Source organism: Zeugodacus cucurbitae, chromosome 5 (genome assembly GCF_028554725.1).
Source record: "Zeugodacus cucurbitae isolate PBARC_wt_2022May chromosome 5, idZeuCucr1.2, whole genome shotgun sequence".
NCBI classification, from domain to species: domain Eukaryota; kingdom Metazoa; phylum Arthropoda; class Insecta; order Diptera; family Tephritidae; genus Zeugodacus; species Zeugodacus cucurbitae.
This window is the reverse complement of record NC_071670.1, coordinates 67,803,562-67,827,114: the sequence shown is the minus strand read 5'-3', so window position 1 is coordinate 67,827,114 and position 23,553 is coordinate 67,803,562. Positions and strand designations below refer to the sequence as shown.

The following is a 23,553-nucleotide window of genomic DNA, read 5'->3' as shown; positions in this document are numbered from 1 at the left end:
CAGTTCAAGTAAAGGTCACTTTTGAAGGTCATAGAATAATAGATAAAAATATAACGGTAATTTCGATTTTGAAAACAATATTTTTTCATTTATATTAATGTTGTCGCCTTCAAAATATTACCCATTCGTTGCACTTATACCACACTTCTTACAATCGTCGAAGCATTCCTCAAACTCGATCTTTGAGCTAGCCTTTGGGTCTTCCAGCGTGCTCGTGCGCTTGTAAAACGACGGGCCTTTAAGACCTTCTCTGCATTTTTTGAAATAGGAAAAACGCACACCGTTTCATGTCTGGTAAATATGGAGGTTGGGGAATCTTTACATTATTGTTTTTGGTCAAGAATTCACGAGTAAGTAACGAAGTCAAGGTCATAAAATCATATTTAACCTTAGCGACTGCTACAGCCAAACTTGTTTACTTATAAAACCGAATACCGGTGCTATTATATTCATCGACACTGTACTATGTACTTACTGGCGGTGCCAGCTAATGCAACTAACTTGCGCTTAACCATGTGCCGGCGCTAACAGTGCAATCATAATGGACTGCCATGCAACTGTGCCCATGTGCATATACCCTACATTCATACATACCGACATACATATTTATATACTCATCTATAACCATAGTGCATGTGCACATCACCTACAAACATTCATATACCGCACGAAGAGTAACAAAGCTCCTCTGCAAGCCCAGTTGCACGTTCTGCGCGCATCGTCGCTTGTCATAGCGTGCGGCCGCTGGGATGTTTGAACACGCGGAATGCCGGGCGCGCGTTTTAAAACGGAGCGAGCGAACCGTTGCCTGTGTGCGACATTGGCGCGTTAGTGCAGAAATTCAAGTCTGCGCTAAATTGAATCTGGTTTGAGCGCTTGGCTCAACAAGAGTTTCGTTTTTGGAGGAAGTGTCGAAAAGTCGCCGTCTCACGGTTACACAGTTGGTTGGACGAAACTGGTCGGTCGGTATTATTAATTGCGGTGAGTTTTGTTCCTGCAGCTGTGTGTCGTCGTGAGTGGAGTTTTGCGTTTTGGAGTAGACACCGTTACTCCTGTGAGAGGCTTACATGCGTTGTACCACCAATGCTAAGAACAAGGAAACATGGTTAATAGATTTAAGAGCTACATTTGTAGAAAGTTAGGAATTTCAGCGGATTTACACTTTATTTGCCGTTACATTAAATGGGTCTACTCTATCAATGCACATTATTTAAAGATGAGAGATATGGGAATAGAGTTGAATTGAGAAATGAAAAGATCTTCAGTGATTTGTGTAGTCGATAAACACCTGAAAAGTAGCTAATACTTACTCGGTTGTGGGTTTTGTACCATCAGGTGTCTGTTTAGATAAATGCTATAACTATAATTCAGCAGTAATATTTCGTTAAAATCATTTAAAAATTGATTATTGTTTGCATTGTTTCTAAAAATGTTTATCGATAGTAGTATGCTTATCGAAATTATTACGTTTATCGATATTATAATAGTTTTATCGATAAATATTTATATGCAATTTTTCAAAAATAAACAAAGAAATTGAAGCGACACTAATTTTTTAATTATCGATAATTCTACAGATTTGGTTTTGTTTATCGACATTTTAAATGTTTTATCGATAAATATTTCTGTGATATTTTTTCAAAATTAACAAACAAAATCGATTGAATTTAAGTTGTTCATGTTATCACTAATTTTATCAATTTGGTTTTGTTTATAGATATTTTATACCTTTTATCGAGAAATATTTTTATTTTTTCAAAAAGTAACAAACAAATTCGATTGAAACTAAATTTTTCAAGTTATCGATGATTTCAGCGATTAAAATGTTAGATTTTATTACAGATTATTTCTCCGAATAAAATACTAATTTTTATTACAGAAATGATAAACTCTAGGATAATTTTTATCATATTTACATTCTCTTGAAATGATCTCGGTTCTCCCGTTTGTCGCCTGTTCGTCCTACAAAGGTGTGTACTCCATTTTTCTGCCAGCTTTGTGTCATACTGCATTACTTTACTACATCTTATACGCTTTGTGCATTCTACAAACCAACACAATGGAATACCTATTGACTGGTTTTGCTCGTAAAGTGTCATCTTCACTTCGTACACTCTATTTAGTTGCATTAAATTAATTTTTATAGTCAGTCAGTTCGTGTCACATAAATTTCTAACAATGCGCTTTTACCTTGCTCCACCCACTGGTGGCTGAAAAACGCGCTTCAAGCATGCTTCATTTGAGCGTGTGTCTTTCTTCGTTGCTCCGGCGAATGGTCATGACAGAAATGTGTGAAATAAAACGGCAAGTTTGTTGTAATGGAAGCTTGCAGCTGCGACTGGTAGATAGATAAGCGATTCACCGTTTTGGTTTGAACACATTAACGCCAACTTACCAAATGGGGCGCCTTGGCCTTCGGCATGGTCGAACTTGAAAGCTTAAGTATCAAGTAGCTGCCATTTGTTGCAAAATGCAGTTAATACCAATGCAATGCAATGCACACGCTCGCTTTCGGTATTCGCCATTCGACATTTGCAATGTGCATTTCTCGCAGCCCCCTACCTCTGTCTTCTAGGCAATTCCAACTGCCTGCCTTGCTATCTTCGCTAATTAATGTTACAATTTCTCTTTGTTTTAATTTTTTACCTTTTTCATTCGTGAATTGGTACAATTTTTACCGAGGTACTGCATTGGTATTTAATTTATTCGCCACAGTTACCGCCATAAGTAGTGCAACTACTGTTCGTTCGTCGGTGTTTCTGTGATAAGTTGTCACTTCATGTCTTTTATATTTTCTCAATTCATTGTTATCGGTCATGTTTCCAGTACATACAACCAAGCGGTCGACAACAAATTAAAAAAAAGTTTCAGTAAATTTTTGATTAGAATCTACAAAATGTGTTGGGACTTTTGTTGTTGCATAACTGCAAAAAAATGCAGATATTTCTCTTATAAAATTCTCAAAGAAAAATAGTAAATATTTATTAAAAGTAGAACACATATAGTACTCACCAGCTTAATAGATACGATGTGAAAAATATTGCAATTTTTTAATTTTAGAATGAGTTGATAAAGTTAAGTTTAATATTAACGTTTTTAATAGAGTTACCACATTTTTTAAAATTATTTTATTATTTTATTTCACTGCAGTATATTGAAATAAAATTTCTTTATAGTCTTTGAAACTTTTGATATATTCTATGAAAAGCTTTTATCGTCAATGGGTAGTGTGTTCAAAAAATAACGGGAATTTGTAAAATTTCACGTTTTTTAAGAGTCCAATTGAATGTTTTTTTATATTGTACTGATATAGTACCTGCAATCCCTACTACGATAACATTTTCAGCCGTATTTATTGTTTTTATGAGCTTGACGATTTTCGTCGGTTAAAAGCACACACTTCGTTTGATTGTTCGTGAATTCTTGGCCAAAAACAATATTGTAACGATGACCCAGCCAGGGGAAATATTTGCCAGACATGGCTCCGTGTGAATTTTTCCTATTTTCAAACATAAAGAGAACCTTAAAGGGTCGTTGTTTTAAAAGCATACAAGAAATCGCTGAAAGAGCCAAATCTTAAAAATTGAGGTTCAGAAATATTTCGACGATTGGAAGAAACTCTGGCATTGTGCATAATATCGAATGGAGACTATTTTGAAGGCGACAACATTAACGTAGGCGAATGAATAAAGATTTGAAAAAAAAAATTCCCGTTATTTTTTGAACACTCGTATTCCGAAGATGCGAAGGCAGCTATTAAAATATTTTATTTTGTTTTTATGGGAAACTGAAAACGAAGTTAGGCTTCGTGGAATGTTTTTATTTTTATTGAATTTTAAATATATTATACTTTTCGGATTACTTCCAACCATTTTTTTGGGCATGACTTTTCTCATTTAAAAGCTGGTTCACTGATTGATCTAATGATCTTGTCGAATCGTTTTATGCTATGCATTTATTACGGCCGATCGCTTGATTCATCTTTTCACCGAAATCTGTCTAAAAAATTGACAGGAGCATGTCTTAAGTGCCAAATGATTTCTAAAACTGATCGTATGTAAGATTTCAAAGTAATTTGAGTAGAACAAGATGATAACTCTTTTTCATCAGTTTATTTGAATATCATTGATCTACGAGCATCTACTCATGTCTACCTAAGAGTAATAATTTACATACATTAAACTACTACCATAATAAATGCCTAAACAGATCTCTGAGTGCATTACTAGTTCTGAATACCTACATATCAACATGTATCTTACCAATTCAATAACTTCCCGTTCAGTTACTTTTATCTACAACAATTCGTGCTTGTAAATCTGGCGTTGTTATGCTGCAGATTCTACTTTCGAACGCCCTGTACTACACAGCATTTGAAGTTGTTTGTGTTGTAAGTGCTGTAGTGCGTTGAAGATTACATTGCACATTCTTCTTACACAGACCATAACTTAATTGAATTATACGCTTGGCGCATATTTGAAGTTTACACGATCAACGTTCAACGATCACGCTGAGTAACGCACACCTTTTCGTGCCACACACACACACACACACATACCCACAGGCAACAACGGTAATGGAAAATTGGTTTTTATGTGGTATTTACTTTATTTACGCTTTCCCTGCAGCGGATTCCAAAGGTTTCTTCTGCACCCAGCGTGCTTGCAACAGCAGCTAACGCGCGCCGGTGAAGGTACTGGGGCGTGGAGAGGCGCGATCATGCACTTCAATACACGAAGCGCTGTGTGGCTTTGTGAATTGGTCACGATGCTTAAGTAAAAATGATTTTACGCCAAATTATTTGAGCCAATTAAGTACTTAAAAATATTAATCAACAGTAAATCGGTTTTATTTTTGTTTTTTTTTTCTGGGTGTTCTCAAAAAATGGGTTTGTATAAAATTGCTTAAGTAATTGTTGCTTTTAATGTTTTTTTAATTGTTGAATTTTATTGATTTGTTGAACAAAATTCGTTTTAAAAATTTTAATATTTTTTTATATGTATTTAATTTATATTTTTTATACTTAATTTTTAATTTTTTTTTTTTATTTTTTTTTTCACCTCTCAATAAAAAATGTTGTTATTAATTATTATTTTTTTATTTATTATTTTTTATGGATTTGTTTAAGTTTTTTTATTAAATTCGATTTAATGATTTTTTTGTATATATTTTATTAATAATTTTTACATTACTATTATTATTTTATATTATTTATTATATTAATTTTTTTTATTTAACTGCTTAGTTTGATATTAAAATTGTATATTTCAAATAATTTTTTAATATTTATTATTAATTTTTAATATTTTATTTTCTATTGATATGTAATAATTCTTTTTTAATTTTTTTAAAAATATTTTCTAATATATTCTTTATTTAATTATTTTATTTTTTTCAATTATGTTTTAATTTCTGTTTTATTCTGTTGTTATTTACCATTAATCTTCATTCCTTTACCTGATAATTAATGCTTTTGTGATGATTCTCTTGTGACATTAGCATTCCACTTATGCCTCATTGCTCTTAAGCCTTTCATGTCCTGATTTTACGACTCGTAATGAAAGCAAACATTAAATGTACTTAGATTTAGATCCAAAGCCATAAAAATTGATTTTATTAGCGTCCTAAATATGTGATTAAATGATGATTTTATGGCGCAAGAAGCTAGTGGAATTAACATAAAAATATATTTACATGCTTGTTCGGCCCATAAACACTATCAAATGACTCCTCCACTTGCTAAGTTGCTAAGTAGCATGCCTGATATTTATAGCTTATGTTGGGTGTGTTCCAAGTGGTGTTTATTTTTTGTAGCTTCTCCTTTTTAAGTTCTTGTTTTACTGCCCACTTTTGCTTTCATTACACAACTTCCAATATTTTTTTTTTCATTTCATTCAATCTTACATACATATCCATATAAGTGTATACATATGTTTTTTTTTTTTTTTGTATTTCCGACGCTTGGTCCCACCAATTTAACAGCCATTAGCATTTATTATTCTTTGTCGCCATACTTAGTATGCGCGTCCACACCCAACAGGCCTCTACACATTCGCTACTGACTTGTAAGCACCCAAGCGCATTCATATGTAAGTATGCTGGCGGGGCACACACGTGCAAATTTTTGCTCCTTTTCAGTCAGCCCGCTGTTACTGCGCGTCTCCATCTGCCTGTAATGGGCAGCAGTGCGCCTATCGAGGGGTCTGCCAACCATATGCAGTTTATCTGAAGTCTCTCCTCACCGCGTTTAAGTGTATTGTTCTTGCTCGTGTAAGCTTTTACGCCGGAAATTCTGCACCTTTTTTGTTCATAAAGCAAATGATGTTTGAGTAAGAATTTCGCCTCTCAGTCCAAGTAATCACATTTCCTCTGCTTCTTTACTGTTTTGTTGGCACTTTACGTCAAATATAAATCATGTTGTTGTTGCACTAATTTTTTAATTGAAATTGCTTTCGCCACTATACTCCTGGTTATAAATGGTTACAAGTGTACACATGCACTTAGGCTAGTACTTACTTTGGCCGCAAGTTTATATACAGTTGCCTAATTTTGTTGTTTTTTGCTACAAATTGTCTACAAATTGAGCAAAGTGCTATCGTTCAGTCTCATTCTCTTTGAAGTAATTGAATTTCGTGTTTGAGATCGTGTCGTGTAATTTGCAATGGAGATATTTCACTAACTTACATTAACATTTCTGATAGCATCCTTATTTTTTGTTGGTCTATGCTGTCAAAGCTTTGACTTTGATAACTTGACAAACATGTGTCTGTCTATGTAAAGATCTCTTTGGGGACTGTTCGTGAGTATTCTGTATAAGTAGTCAGATTTTATTCGATTTTATTCACGTGGGTCACCGGTATCTATTCAAGTTCAAGTTCTTACTCTTACAATATTATAAAAATAATGTTGCAAATTTTTTGCCATTGATATCTGCTCAGAATTTCAGGCCTAAAATTCACGGCGATTTAAACTTTGGCTAGTTACAAACCCATTAGTTCCGTTGCTGTTAGTTCTGCTCTTTAGAATATACTAGATAACGAAGCGATTTGATTGAGTTATGAGTAGGTCGCGTCTTGGCTCCCACGCCACTGCTGACAGTCATAACTTTCAAGTTGTAGATAATTTCGTCTATCTTGGAACCAACATCAACAACATCAACAATATTAGCCTCGAAATCGAAACGCAGAATCATCAACTGGTGCTACTTTGGGTAAGTAGGCAATTGAAAGGTGGAGTCCGCTCTCGACGAAGAAAAACCAAACTCTACAAGTCCGTCATCATTCCCGTCCTTCTTTATGAAGCAGAAGAGTGGAGAAAGGCTTTGCGGCAGATTTATGGAAAGTAGACAACGGCGAATATTGCAGACGATGGAACGATGAGCTGTGCGAGTTATACAATGGCATTGACATAGTTCAGCGAATAAAAAGACAGCGACTACAATGGCTGGGCCATGTCGTTCGAATGGACGAAAGTGCTCGAGCTCTGAAAGTGTACGTGGTGGAAGCAGAGAAGGAGCAAGGCTTCGCTTAGTATTTCCAACGCTACATTGTGAGAAAAATAAATGAATGGCGAAAGCTCTTTCCAATGTGGTCAATGACTTGTAACATTATCCTGCTGGAACCAATTAGTATTTTGGGCTAAAAGTTTTAAAAATAAATTTGCGATAAATTTTAAACAATGTTCCGGTATTAGACTTCTGTCAAAGTAAACTGACATAAATGTCAAGCACATGTACTTACTTTGATAGCTGGTTTGACAGCTCTCCTTCTAGGAAACTCAGACTTTTATAATTTCTACAACTATTGTACGATATTGATTGGGTTAAATTCTATTTTTGAAGTTCAGTAAGCTTCATGTCCCTTTGAATTGCAAGCGTCATACTAGTTCATCGTCGCAAAACGGTGGCGCGGCATCTGTGGCGTCACTGACGTCTAACTTCCTGTCAGCTCGTCTTCGCTGCGGCCTTTGTCACCGCGCTACACCCAACTCTTCTGAATTCTTCCGCCGCCTTTACTTACTTTTCTAAATTTAGCAAAGCAAATATTGATGGCAGGCTCCGAGCCTTGCCTTGTGTACCGCGCATGGGCCCATTTGCTTATAAAAATGCAAAGCGCGTACTGCGTGGCAGCAGTTGCAGTCGCGCGTTGCATATGAATTTGTCATTTGCAATTTTGCGATTTTGCTAAATGAAAAGCACTGGCTTAAAAATGCGTAATCGACCGAAAAAAAACGTTAAGAATAGCGATGGCTGGAGTGATGACGACTCTCATGACCAAATAAGAGTTCATAACTAAATACAACCAAACACAAATACAAAGTTGATCGTCCCGATCGTTCCCGTGTTGTGAGTTTCGACGAGTTCCAGGCATGACTGCCTGCATTTTTCATCAAAGTGGTCGGTAGAAATGTTCCGGTTTGTGGAAATACTCGTTTCACTAACACTGCGCTTCCACTCTAGTCTTCGATAGAAGCTTGAGCATGCTTTTAGTCACTTGACAGATTTATGTTTGAAATTTTTAAAGAAATATTTTAGATTATGATTGACACGCCTGTATCGTTGTCATTAGCTACGCACAAATTGATCAATCAATTAAGTCACGCACATTAATAAAATACGACACCATTTATCACCTCTTATTTTCAACTTATACTTCTTCTTTTCTTTACAGTTTCATCAGCTTAATCCCGCATTTTCCAACACCTCATCAGTTGCGTTAAAGTCGTCACCATTGCTCCTCAACCAGTAAGCAGTACAATGAATGGTCAAAGCTATGAGCTGAACCATACGAATGGTGATATCATATCACAGAATCAGCAGAAGGGCTGGTGGACCATTGGCCTGATTAATGGCGCACACAAGTATATGACGGCCGAAACTTTCGGCTTCAAGTTGAATGCGAATGGCGCTAGCCTGAAGAAGAAACAATTGTGGACATTGGAGCCATCGAATACCGGTGAAAGTGAGTACCTTTTTTGTAGAATTTGCTGGATTTGACTATTTAAATTTTTATTTTTCATTATAAATGATTATAGATAGGGTGTTTGATAGAAACCACGTAGCTCTAAAATTATTTAAATTTTTAATTTGGCCGCCTCTTTTATCGCTATTACATAAGATGAGACTTAAATGACTAATTACTCAAGAAAATCTAAATCAAAATCTAAAATCTATTATAAATTAATAATAATCAAATCATTATATTTGAGAGTTCCATTTTGGTTGAAAAAGTTAAGTAAAGTTATATTGTTTGAGGAAATCACTTAACTACAGTACAGGTCTGAGAAAATGCCTCGTTGGGGACCAGTTCTGGGAATATAGTGAATGCGGAAGGAATTCATATCAAACCATTACTCAATTATTCCCCCGTTCGTTTTATTCTATTTGTGACATGGCGCATTGACTCGGGCACACTTATCTGTTATCTAGATTAACTTCATTTTGCATCTTTCAAAATCATTTTGATGGTTTCGTCCATAATATTCTCATCTGGAAGTTCACTCCTTAACATTGATAAATTTTGAAATGAAATGAATTCCCACAAGTAGAAAGAAATTGGTCTTAGGTCTGGGCATATTAAGCTTCGTCCATCGTACCAAGAAAGAACCATACGATGTGCGTTCAGAAAATAACGGTAATTTTAAAATTTCACAGGTTTCAATTGTCAAATTATTTTATTTTTTTATGTTTAGTAAGTTGATATAAGTACATACCACTGAAGTACGTTAAAATGCAATTCAATCAGCTGTATTCATGGCTCATTTCGTTGCTTGTACGCCGTTCTTGGTCAACACTTATACCGTAACGATGTCCCAGCCTCCACATTCGCCATACAAGACTCCGTGTGACTTTTTCATATTTCCAAAAATAAAGAGCACAAGCATACGAGAAATCGCTGAAAGAGCCAAAGGCTATGTTAACAAGTAAGGAAAGGCTAAGTTCGGGTGCAACCGAACATTTTATACTCTCGCAATTTATTTAGAGATTTACCTATATTTTCGGTGAAAAATTACCCTTAGGCACTGAGTTCTTCATGTTTGATATCAGGGGCCTTGAAAAGTCATGGTCCGATTTTGACAATTTTTCCACAAGTGATCTCACAGCTCAAATACAGTATTTGTGTAAAGTTTTATTTCGCTATCTTTATTTATGTATACATTATAAAGTGAAAGGATCAGAAGGATTCAAATTTGAGTAATATGGGAAGTAGGCGTAGTTGTGTACCGATTTCATCAATTTTCCACACGTGTCATCAGGGTGTCAAGAAAATATTATATACCGAATTTCATTGCAATCTGACGAGTAGTTCTTGAGATATGATTTTTAACCCATAAGTGGGCGACGCCACGCCCAATTTCCATTTTGTAAAAAAATCTGAGTGCAGCTTCCTTCTGCCATTTCTTATGTAAAATTTGGTGTTTCTGACGTTTTTCGTTAGTGAGTTAACCCACTTTTTGTAATTTTCAACCTAACTTTTGTATGGGAGATGGGCGTGGTTATGATCCGATTTCTTTCATTTTTGGAATACAAAAAACTTAGTAGTATTTCCATAGCTTTATGTGTGCCTTAGTTATGGCACTTTATGTGTTTTTGGTTATCGCCATTTTGTGGGCGTGGCAGTGGTCCGATTCCGCCCATTTTCGAAAGCAACCTTCCTATGGTGCCAAGGAATACGTGTTCCAAGTTTCATTAAGATATCTCAATTTTTACTCAAGTTACAGCTTGCACGGACGGACAGACAGACATCCGGATTTGAACTTTACTCGTCACTCTGATCACTTTGGTATATATAACCCTATATCTAATTCGTTTAGTTTTGGGACTTACAAACAACCGTTATGTGGACAAAACTATAATACTCTCTTTAGCGACTTTGTTGCGAGAGTATAAAAATCGAGTTTGAGAAGTGTTTCGACGATTGAAAAAATCGCTGGCATAAGTGCATAATATCAAATAAGGATTATTTTGAAGGTGACAACATTAATGTAGACGAATGAATAAATATAAATGCAATAAATCAAAATTCCCGTGTGTTTAATAGCACATCGTACTGGATCTCAATCTGATAAATTTTTTAATGACTATAATCAGAAAAGACCTCGGAAAGATCCTTAATAACAAACTCATGACTTTAAATTATAATCTGAATAATTTAGTTTCTAGATCTAGTATCTTCACTTATCATAATCTCAATCATTGTCAAACCATATACTGCAATAGTGTTTAAAATTAACAGCTTGCATTCTTCGTGTTCCAATTTATAATTTTCCCAAGAGTTACGAGATAATCTTAAAATTGTTTCCCATAACAAAATCAATAAATACTCATTTACTTACTTACAAGGAGTGCATCTAAGAGGAATTTCATCATTTTAAGAGCTTCCTGTCCCGTGTGATTTCCCAGGCACATGAAATTGCTGCCGAGCGCCAATCGATGATAAAGCCAAAAGCAAATACGCAGATTACAACAACATTTTTGTTCAAAGAATTCATATGAGTCTGATGGGTGCAAATGGACATTTTCATTTACTATTGTCGCTCTAAGGAGTTGCGACTACAGATTGTCAATATGTTAAAATGCACAAGCATACATACAAACAGTTAAATGTAGTTTGTATAGCTTGCATTAAGCAAATGATGCTGTGACACTACGAGTTTGCCAACACGCTCTCATTACTTCTACGCTTGCGGTGTCATCTTGCGCCAAAGCATGGAGGCCATGCAACATGCGGCTGTGCAGCCGTGTGGCCGTGCTGAAAATAGATTAAATGGCAGCTGAGCATTTGTTAGCGCTGCCGTTGACCGCCTTTAGCCGGTGTCTAGTGTTTGCGGCAGCATGATGTTGACCGAGTTGTTGATTGCTTGACACGAAAAAACATTGTTCGTTGTTGTTGCTGCAGCTGAAGCAGCTGGCAGCCACATTGAATGGCGACCGCTGCTGTACGTTCATAATTTATAACGTGATTGTGAAAAAAGGTGGCAGCACATAACGGCGACCGTCAGACCGCTCCAATGCGGCTCATTGTTCTCCCGAGACACGTTGCAGCGAAATTGTGGCATGCCACACGGCCGACCAACAAGCAAATGAGCACACATAGCGAAACAAATGCAACAAATGGTCAATGCAAAATTAATATTGCAACTTGCCAATGTGCAACATGCAGTTTGTGTTGTGTTGCACGCTTATCATACTCCAATTTTTCGCTAAACATTTTTGCATTTGTTGTTGTTGTGTTTTGTTTGTTCTTGTACGCCAACATAACTGCCGTTAAATTATATTAATTTGTTTAGCGTTGTTGTTGTTATTGATTTATTTCTGTTGCATGCCACGCACATGATTTGGCGGCTGTCGCATCTTTAACCTTTCAAATTTGTTTTCCAACCCACACACACATACGTATGTCGAAGATTAGTTTCCAATTATCTAATTTGTATGTATGTGCAACAACGCTTTCTTGGCTGCCACATCGGCGATTGTTGCCGCATAAATCATAGTGCAACAGCAGCTGCTGTTGCTGCCGTGGCTTATATCGCGCCACAACATCATCGCGGCGGTTAGCAACAGCATAAACGCAACGGTAAACCTTGTTTGCTCAAGCATTGTAAGCAATGCTGCCAACAAACAAATCTAACGGTTTGCTGCAATCGACAGTATTAAGTTTAGTCAAACTGATTTTCTAACTTGGCGCATTGTTGTTGTTGTTGTGCATGTTGTTGCCAAGCGATAAGCAATCAGTTGAGCTGGTTGCATTGAATTACAAATGCTGCACGTTCAGAATTGCTTCAAAATTCATAAAGACACACACACACACACACATGCATTCGTTGATAACTGTTGTTTGGGTGTGCCGCATGGCCCAACCGCGCATGGCAGCGGAAGACAGTGTTGATGGCACTTTCGTGTTGAACAAATTTAAATGCCAAATTTTGATTTAGAGGTGCGCCACGGCCACTAGCAAATTGGCAACAAAACTTCGCGTGCAACAAAATGCACAAATGACCTGTGCTGGTGGCTGGTCGGTACAGTTAGTTAGTTAGAGTGTTCCAATTATGCGCGCTTAGCAAATCGATGCTTTCTCGTTATGTCGCCGGCACGACGCGTTAAATCAATAAGCGAAGTAACCACGTTGTGGAGTAGCCGGTTTGAGTTTAAGGAAAGTTGTTCAATGTGTAATTTCATATGAATCGAAACCATATATTTTGAGATATCTCAACATATAAGTGATTCTGTGAATATTGAAATATGCTATTTCAAGAAATCTTAAAATTGTACTAAGGTTCCTTAAGATTTCTTAGAATAGTATGTTTACAGTTCGATCGGGAAATTTGTCGAGGAGACCTAACGGGTTGGACAGATGTGATGTCAACACAAATTAGTCAATCGGTTTTCAGAAATCAATGTCCTCCTGCTTACGATTTTTGGCATCACAAAAGACTAGTGTTCATTGACTGATCTCGGGGATTTTGGGTATCAGCCTCAAAACCTAACCTATGGGCTATTGAATTCACCGTAGATACCTGTTGTAGACAATTTTAGGGAGCCATAAATTTCTGTAGATTTTGTCTTAGTTTCTATCACATCTAAATACGAGGTGTGTTCAAAAAAAGTAACGGTAATTTGTTTTTTAATATTTTATTATTCTTCTACATTAATGTTATTGTCTTCAAAATAGTCCCCATTCGATATTGGACACTTCTGCCAGAGCTTCTTTCGATCCTCGAAATTATTCTCAAACTCGATTTTTGGGACAGCCTTTGACTCTTTCAGCGATTTCTAATAGGATTGTAAAACCACGGCCCTTTAAGGTTCTCTTTATTTTGGGAAATAAGAAAAAGTCACACGAAGTCATGTTCGCTTTTAGCAAACGAAAATCAGCAAACTCATAAAAACATTTCTATAACTTCAGGGGTATTTTGAGTCTCCAAGCCCGTAAAATTTTAAATGTTACAATTCCCGTTACTTTTTGAACGCAGCTCATATATCTTTATATGTGCATATTTATTTACAAATTTATTAACTAAAAGCTTTTCAGCAATTTTATGGATTTGAAGTGGAAGTGCAAATGTTTTTTGTATGCAATTACCTCAAGCGTATTCATATTCGTTTCTCTGAATTTACATTTCATAAGTGCTTGTTTGTGGTGAAATCGTTCAGCGTAAAATTCTGTGAAATTTGAAAACCATCAAATGAATATTAAATAAAAATGCAGTAAAATGAAAGAAAAATTGTATTTGTGGCAATAATATTTATTTATGAAAACTCCATACTCAGATGTGATCACCCACCCGGTGCGGAAAATTGTGATAGAAGTTTCATATAAAAGAAATTTTTATAACTTTTTGAGGTTATAATAACTTATGTTTTATAGATATACATGTTTTGTTCGAGCGATTATTATTATATAATAGTTGTCAGAATCCCAAAAAATATTAAAAAATGTTGTATCATCATTTTAGAGTTGAAATTAAGAAAAATATATTTGCCATATTATTCTACAAGAGTCAATCTTAAACGCTCTGAATAATAATTGAGGGTTAAGAATATTTTTTTTTATTATTTGTTGTTATTTTATTTTATATACTCACAAAAATATAATAGTCTAGTGTAGTTTCTATACTCTGTACTTATTACTATAGTATCTGCCATATTTTCCCTACAGTGTGTGCACTGAGTCATTGACCGGCGACTCCAGCTTTGTGCAATTGTCTGTCACAAAATAAACTTCATTAAAGTTAGATAAATATAAGCGCCGGCAATGTGTTTACAAAATATATATACATATGTTCATATTTATAAATATGACAGTAAAAGTTGTTTGGAAAACAACTACGAAATGTTTTCGTCGCAAACAATATTCAATATCCTCGCTACCAATGACCAATATTGTTTACCAAAACAAACCAAAAAATTATGATAAAATTGATTTTAAGAAAATAAATATGTGCACAATAATTCACTGCCTCGAATGGCGAATTACAAACACATACATATTAGCAGCTTCCTCTTCACACCATCGAATTGCAGCACATTAAAAACACTTTTTCGCCATTTACAGATTTTTGTTGATTTTTTACACTTTCATTTGAAATGTTTTTGGCCAAACAATTGCCAGCTTTGCATGTCAATATACACAAAGTTTTTATTTCACAAATTTTATTTTTTTCCACTTCGTGAACATCCGTTAGCTCTTCATATTTCCCACATTTGATGCGCGCATTATCAATCATTTAATCGCTTCATATTTCTATATTTCTTTGGTGCACAAAAACGCTTTCGTAGCAGCGCCTGCGATGCATAATTAGTTGATTGTTCGTTTTCCGCGCTTTCGATTGTTTAGCCAAAACAAAACAAAACGAAACACAAAACACAAAAGGCATTTGAACAAAACAACACTAAACTTTTCATTAATTTCGTTTGTTTTGCTTTTTTTTGTTTGTTTGTTAGTTCATTTCCTTTTCAAAGCACAATCACAAAACATTTTATTTGGCGAAATTCGCGCTTACCATATTTTTTTTATATATTTTTCTTTTACTGCTAATGATGAGACAGCTTTTTCTTTTGCAGTGTTTCTGAGCAAAATTTTGACAGCTTTTGTTTTGTTTTTTTGTATTGTTTTTTGCTTTTGTGTCAGATAAAACAGATAACGCTTACAGTGTGTATGGTGCAGTAAAATTAAAAAACTTAACATTTTCTCAAGATAAGAATTTTAATAATTTCGCCGAACAAACTCTGTGCTGAGTAAGATAATGAACACATTTAAATACAGTATTATTAACTTAAATCTACTTTAAATTTGTTGGTTCTAATACTATTGAAATATCAATTTAGCAGATCCTTTACTGTAAAGATAACCCTAAACAAATAATGAAAAAAGAGTCGGTCATAATATATTATACACAAAATGATTTATATTTTGACTCAGTATTATCCGTCAAATCCACACATTTCAACTAATCCCACAGCCGAAGTTGTGTGAAAAATGACAGGTTGAAATTACTTCCGCACTGCTGTCGTGAATGACATTCTTTTGGAGACTATGGTTATAGTTGAACCTAAGATCTTACTTTCGTACACCTGGGCACCAGCATCAACACCGATAATAATGTCAGCCTTGAAATCCAACGCAGAATCACTCTTGCCAACAGGTGCTACTATGGACTGAGTAGGCAATTGAAAAGTAAAGTCCTCTCTCGACGAACAAAAACTAAACTCTACAAGTCCCTCATCATTCCCGTCCTACTTTATGGTGCAGAAGCGTGGACGGTGTCAACATCCGATGAAACGGCACTAGGAGTTTTCGAGGGAAAGATTTTGCGGAAGATTTATGGTCCCTTAAACATTGGCAACGGCGAATACCGCAGAAGATGGAATAATGAGCTGTTTGTGTTGTTCGACGACATAGACATAGTCCAGCGAATAAAAAGACAGCGGTTACGCTGGCTAGGTCATGTTGTTCGAATGGACGAAAGTGCTCCAGCTCTGAAAGTGTTCGATGCAGTACCCGCTGCTGGAAGCCGAGGAAGAGGGAGACCTTTACTCCGATGGAGGTGGAGAAGGACCAGAAGGACCTGTTTTGACTTGGTATTACCAATTGGCGCCAAACTGCCAGAAGGAGAGACGCGTGGCGCTATTTCATTTCTTACAGTTAGTTACAATCAGCTTTCTTGACTAATACTTTTTAGACTCTCTTGTACCAAATTGGAATTTAATCTCACAAATTTTAGCTGATAGATATCGTTTGGTGCTATTATGTGTCAATTTGGAAAAACTATGTACAAAAAATTATAAATTTTTGAAAATTCTCGTTAGTTAGTACATTCGACTAAATTACAACTCTTTGAATATTTTTTGAGCTCGAAGTTGAGGCTAGCAGCATCATCAAATTCAAATTAATTCAGAACAAACTGAGTAAAAACTCTATTTTTTGTGTTTTTTTTTTATTTTCTTTACTTTGCTCATATGCTTGGCGGCTGTCAACAGCCAAAGCCAAAGCAGCAAACAAACGGTCGGTCACAATTTCAGCAAGCAAATCCATCAATGCTGCGCTGTCAGTGACTGACCTTTCGTTACTCTTTCGGCTGGACCAAACTAAAAAAAAAGTTGTTTCGTTTGTTGTTGTTAGTTAAACATTTTCTACTCGGCCTCACGGCTGGCTTCTTACTACTCTTACTCTTCTTGTGTTGTTGACTATTGATGAATATGTATGTCTGTCTCATATGGTTGTGATTTGCATAGCACATATGCACTTTAGGCATATACTTTTTGCATTTTTCACCAAGCATTGCGCTGTCTTATTATCCGCACAATCTCTTTCTCCTTGCATATATGTATGTACATACACTCTCATATCTTTGCAGCGTTCAATTTGCTTGAGCAACCAGCAGCATTTCCATTGTAAGTGCAATCAATGTATGTTGCTATTGTTGTTTTTGTTATTGTTGAAGCAGCAGCCTCTTATCGCATTGTACGGTCATTACTTTCAACACAACTGCATTTTACGGTGCATAATTCTTCTGCGGCCATATACTTATGTATGTCTGTATTTATCCTCAGTTGGGTGATTTAAAGCGCAATAAACTATCCTTCGTTAAAATTGTGGTTGTTGTTGTAAATCTAGCATTTAAGTGGGAAAGCGTGTCAATTACAAGTACCAAGCAATATGCAGCGGCCCTCAGTTTGTGCAACATCGTGCGCCGGCGTTGAAAGTGCTGACTGACTACCGCCGCTACATTCATACATTCATACATACATACATACATACATACATACATATATGTATATAGTTTATGTTGTTTTTGTACAACAACTACTGTTGTGTTATTCAAAAATTGCTGCTTGACTTGATAAGCCGATCCAATGGCATTCGTCTGCTTTAATCTCTGCTTTCTTTCATGATTTGTTTATCTCTTGACCAATTAGCCTCTGAATAGTCTTATCAATGATATATGGATAGTCAGTTGTTAATTGGGTATGTATTGAGGAATGATGGTGCTTCCTGTAAAAACAGATTAATACGCATTCTGAAAGCATTTGAGACGCGCATGAAAACCTTGTTTAACTGTTGAGTTGGAGTTGCCAACTGCATACTTTCATGATAATGTTTGTTGGGGGCGTTCCCAGCAACTATATGGTTCGAAATTAAACGTTTTTAGATTTGTCGCAAATATTAAGTATTGAATTTGTTACGCTACATATGTAGATTTGGTCACATCCGATAGACTTTACTATCGGTTCTTCATTTCCTTTCTTCAAAATTTGGGGTTTGACATTCGTGAGATTCTTAAATAAGAGAGCGATGCTCTGATGCTAATAATATACACTATCTATTCACAAACGTTTATGGTCTAGTTACTTTGTTGTGTGTAAAAAATATTACAACAGTTATCAGCCCTTGGCAGATAATGAACCAACCTCTGGTAGGTAGGTTAGGTTAGTAGGCAGATCTCTGCATATACAGTAGATCTCACTTGTACGGTTATGAGCGCTGTCCGGTGTGATACCAAAAAACTCCCAATGGATCAGAAAGATCCTCAAGATTCTACAAATCGCTTGGAATCTATTACAAAATTCTTAAGTCAGCGAATGTCAATTCTAACCAATTTGCTAGGTTCGCCGAAGATGTGTCTAACGAGGTGTTTCAGCCTCAATCTGGCAATTGTGGGCATTAACGGAGAATATGCTTAGATTTGGCAATTTGCCTCTGCCAGGATTCCTAGTCTCACAGCATGTATACCTATCGGACAGTGTCCAGTAAGCACACCTATGATAGCGCCGAGATGGATCTTGCTAACATAAAGTAGTTCGAAGGATCTTTTACGCTTCACTACGAGATAAAAGGACCGCGCGACTGCTCAGGTGCTGGTTGTTGACCAGCGCTTGGCGATCTCATGCGATAACTGTATATCCAGATACTTCCTATGATACTTCTAATAGTACTTTGAAAAAATGCCCCTGGTTGTTCGAGGGCGGCACCACAAATGAGAAAACGTTCAATCGAGCACGTAGCAAAGATGTAAGCACCCTTATTTACGTAGTAATTGGCCACCTTCCACCTCTAAAAATTCTTGTACCATGTATAGACCGAAAACCTTTCAAACAATCAAATATATGCACACCGATAGGTCGGTGAAGCAAGCTCTCGCTGGCTTCCACGGTATTAAACTCATTACTTTGATTTTTTACACAATCTAATTACAAATCTTATTCTCTGTTGACTCTTTTCAGGTATTATATATTTACGATCTCATCTCAACAAATATCTATCGGTCGACACGTTCGGCAATGTGCTCTGCGAGAGCGATGAACGAGATGCTGGCAGCCGTTTCCAGATCAGCATCAGCGAGGATGGCACCGGCCGTTGGGCGTTGAAGAATGAATCGCGCGGTTACTTCCTAGGCGGCACACCCGACAAACTCGTTTGTACCGCAAAGACGCCCAGCTCCAGCGAGTTCTGGACCGTGCATCTGGCCGCAAGGCCACAAGTGAACTTGCGCTCCATTGGACGCAAACGTTTCGCACATCTGTCCGAATCACAAGACGAGATACATGTCGATGCAAATATACCATGGGGCGAGGACACGCTCTTCACATTGGAGTTCCGCGCCGAGGAGGGCGGACGTTATGCTTTGCATACATGCAACAACAAGTAAGCGTTTTGTTATGCTGCAATTATAACAAATACAATGTTGCTTTGAATTTTTGTTTCATGCTATGCTAGGTATTTGAATGCTAACGGCAAACTGCAGACTGTCTGCAATGAGGATTGCCTCTTCAGCGCTGAATATCATGGCGGACACTTGGCGTTGCGTGACAAGTGAGTTTGATTGATACATTGCGAATGATCGATGACAATTAATTAACTTGCATTTATTTCTGTTTTCTGCTTTCTGCTTTCTGATCTCCTTCTCCACGTTGTGTGTGCCAGGCAAAGTCAGTATCTATCGCCAATTGGCTCCAAAGCTGTGCTGAAATCGCGTTCCTCCACGGTGACACGTGATGAGCTCTTCTCATTAGAGGATTCCTTGCCGCAAGCCTCATTCATAGCCGAGTTAAATTCGCGTTACGTGTCGGTGAAGCAAGGCGTCGATGTGACCGCCAATCAAGATGAGGTGGGTGAGAACGAGACATTCCAGCTGGAGTTCGACTGGTCCGCCCATCGTTGGGCGTTGCGCACCACACAAGACCGTTACTGGTGTCTGTCCGCCGGCGGTGGTATACAAGCCACCGGCAATCGTCGCTGCGCCGATGCGCTCTTCGAACTGGTCTGGCATGGCGATGGCTCGCTCTCGTTCCGCGCGAACAATGGCAAGTTTTTGGCCACCAAACGTTCGGGACATTTATTCGCCACGTCCGAGAGTATTGAGGAGATCACGAAATTCTACTTTTATTTGATCAATAGGTAAGCGTGGTCTGCCTTACATAACTGTATTAGTTTTTATAAAAAAATATGCTTTGCAGACCCATACTTGTACTTAAATGTGAGCAAGGCTTTGTCGGCTATCGCACGCCCGGCAATCTCAAGTTGGAATGCAACAAGGCCACCTACGAGACGATTTTGGTGGAACGCGCCCAAAAGGGTTTGGTGCACTTAAAGGCACACAGCGGCAAGTACTGGCGCATAGATGGTGAAGGCATCTCCGTGGATGCGGATGCGCCTGCCGATGGTTTCTACTTGGAGCTGCGCGAGCCCACCAGAATTTGCATAAGGTACATACAGACAACGCTTTATATAAATATATTTTGAAGTGTAACTACATTGAGCCATTGCTTACAGATCGCAAACTGGCAAATATTTGGGCGCTACGAAAAATGGCGCTTTCAAGCTGCTCGACGACGGCACCGACTCGGCCACACAGTGGGAATTCTAAGCGACTACAAGGCGCTTACAACAAGGGCTGGGGCGCTTGCTTAAATGATAACAATGTTTGTATGCAATTTCTGAAGCATACATGCATGCCAAGAGTGGGAGTTGAAGAGAAAAAACAAAGAAAAATTGTTTGCCAATAATGTCTGTGGAAGAAAAGCTAGCATTCACACACACACACACACATACATATGCATACATTTAAGTAAAAGTGAGTCAAAAATTAAAGAAAAATCATAAAAGAATAAAAACGAAAAAAGAAACGCGAGAACAAACGGAAATAAGTTAAATGATAATGAATTAAAATTATTTTAAAAAAATATCGCATGCGATTTTCTACTGAACTATCACTGAAATTGTGTAGAAACGTAGCAAACTACATGCAATACAATGCAATTGAAGATTTTATAAAGCAAACAATATTTAATGTAGTAATTAAAGTAATTTGTATGAGAACAACAATGAAATGTGGTAATGTTGCACTTTTAAAAGAAACGCTTTTACATACATACAAACATACATATATACACAGAGCATGCATGCATACATATTCACAGCGGCATATTTTTATACCATAACAGCAAGAAGTGGCAAATATTACGTAAAAAAAACTAAAATTTATAGCAATTAATATAAAAATATAATAAAAATAAATATAAAAACAAAAACAACAAAACAAATTGTCAACTAAAACAGGAAACGCACAATTTTTTACATACTTTTTTATACAGCAACAAAACAAAAAGTTTAGCTTTTATACCATGCAACTAAAATAAAAAAAACAACAACAACAAAAATAAGTATATATAAAAATTACACTGTGCTGTGTAGAGACAAGTGCGTGGCATTTGTTTTTCCATTTTAAATAAAATAAAATTTAATTTAATTTTTCGAAATCGTGGTGAAAATCAAGAACAAGAAAGTCGAGATCGGAAATTGAAGAACAAAGCAGAACATTTACTTTGACTGAAGTGTTAGAAACCAATTGATATCGATTTCGAAAACAACAAATTTCCAATAAAAAATTCGAAAAAAAAGTTTTAGCTTAAGTCGGCTTAAGTTTTTTGCGGAAATTTGTGCTCCGTATGAGCAATTTGAGCAAGATTTTGTCTTTTATTTTATCAAAGAAATTCTTAAATTTCAAAACGTCCGCAATAACTTAAGTTGTTAAGTTAATTTAAAGTATTTCCATGGGTCTATAAATAATAATATTCTACAGTTGTGTATTGAATAACTGTAATTATTTATTTTTTTCCAAAACTTCTCGACACCATTACGCCGCACTTGTCTCACACTGAAGTGTGTCGCGTAATAAAAAAATGCCAATTTTGTGAGTCCTTCCTCTGCAAGTCCTTTTTATAAAGTGAGTAAAAAAATTTAAAAAAACATACAATTTAATAAAAGTAAATAAGTATTATAAAAAAATAATTAAAATTTGAGAGTTTGGCAATGAAATTTATAAAAATTATTTAACTATTTTATATAAAAGAAATCTATTTTATTGACAATGCGTGAATATTTTAAATGCTTTTTTAGCGATTTTAATCAGAAACTCCTCCAATAGATGTATGCGTATATATTCCTATTAAAAAAAAAAAAAACAAAAAAAGCATTACAATCTACATTTTATATATATATCGATTATGTATAAGTAAGTTAAATGCGAAATTCAAGCAGGCATAAGTGTGGTTATGCGCATGCATGAAGAGGTCAGCACAGCCGTCGCTGACAGCAAAAGTGAATTAATAGCAATTAAAAAATAATAAAAATAAATAAAATGAGCGTTAAAAGAGCGTAGTGCAGACAACAAAATTGTATTATAATTTAAAACAACAAATCGCAAATACGTTCCATAAGTTTTGAGCGGAGGGTTTGCAATATTTTTTTTTTTATTTTTAATATTTGTGTGTGTTTTGTTTATATTAAAAAAAATACTTTTTTTAGAATTTCAAAACATTTTTTAATAATTTTAGCGCAGTATCTCAACTTAAATTACTGCTGAGGTCATATGTTATGCAGATGAAAAAAAATATATATAAGAAATTGTAGTTTTTTTTAATTCATAATTTTTTTATTCATATTTTTTTCATTTAATTTTTTTTTATTTAATTTTTGTTTTTCAATATATGAAAATATTTAATTTCATGCGCACCATTATATAATAATAATTATTTTTTATTTATTCAATTTTAAACGAATTTATAATTATTTTCTAATTACTATACCCTACACTCGTGTGTGTTTGTGTACTTGTCGTCTCTTGTTTTTTACACACACACACAGCATCATTTCCTAATAGTTTGTAATTTCACTGCGCGTTGTTCATGTCACTCAATTAGGTTTTAGTATACACATACATACATACATATATAAATTTATAAATATTTAATAAATAACTCTACTATGATTTTTATTTTTATTTGCATATCTTTACGTATATCCTTGTTAAGTTCTGATTTGTTTCAAGCACTATTTGTATTTACGCAAAATGCTGTGGCAAAGAGTTCATGCAATTTAAAATCTCTATCAAAATAAATATGTATTTATAATTAGAAGCAAGCAGCAGTGGAAAGAAGTGGTTATTTACAACAAAAGTAAATAAGAATTAATGAAAGAGCATTATGTGAAACTAAACGCGATATCAATATCAATAAAGGACACTTATTATATATCATGTATTCATACTCTAAAA

General features: G+C 35.8%; 1 protein-coding gene across 2 annotated transcripts in view; it reads left to right on the top strand.

Moving 5' to 3' along the window:
- LOC105211815 (protein singed) overlaps nt 1-22,470 on the top strand; it is a 45,794-nt gene extending 23,324 nt beyond the window's left edge. For both annotated transcript variants that reach the window (XM_011183460.3, XM_054230703.1), the window contains exons 3-8: nt 8,670-8,960; nt 19,223-19,643; nt 19,716-19,811; nt 19,923-20,396; nt 20,456-20,704; nt 20,772-22,470. In XM_011183460.3, the coding sequence (XP_011181762.1) occupies nt 8,756-8,960; nt 19,223-19,643; nt 19,716-19,811; nt 19,923-20,396; nt 20,456-20,704; nt 20,772-20,865 (1,539 nt within the window). In that variant the 5' untranslated portion in view covers nt 8,670-8,755 and the 3' untranslated portion in view covers nt 20,866-22,470. The remainder of the gene's footprint in view (nt 1-8,669; nt 8,961-19,222; nt 19,644-19,715; nt 19,812-19,922; nt 20,397-20,455; nt 20,705-20,771) is intronic.
- Nucleotides 22,471-23,553: the final 1,083 nt, after the last annotated feature.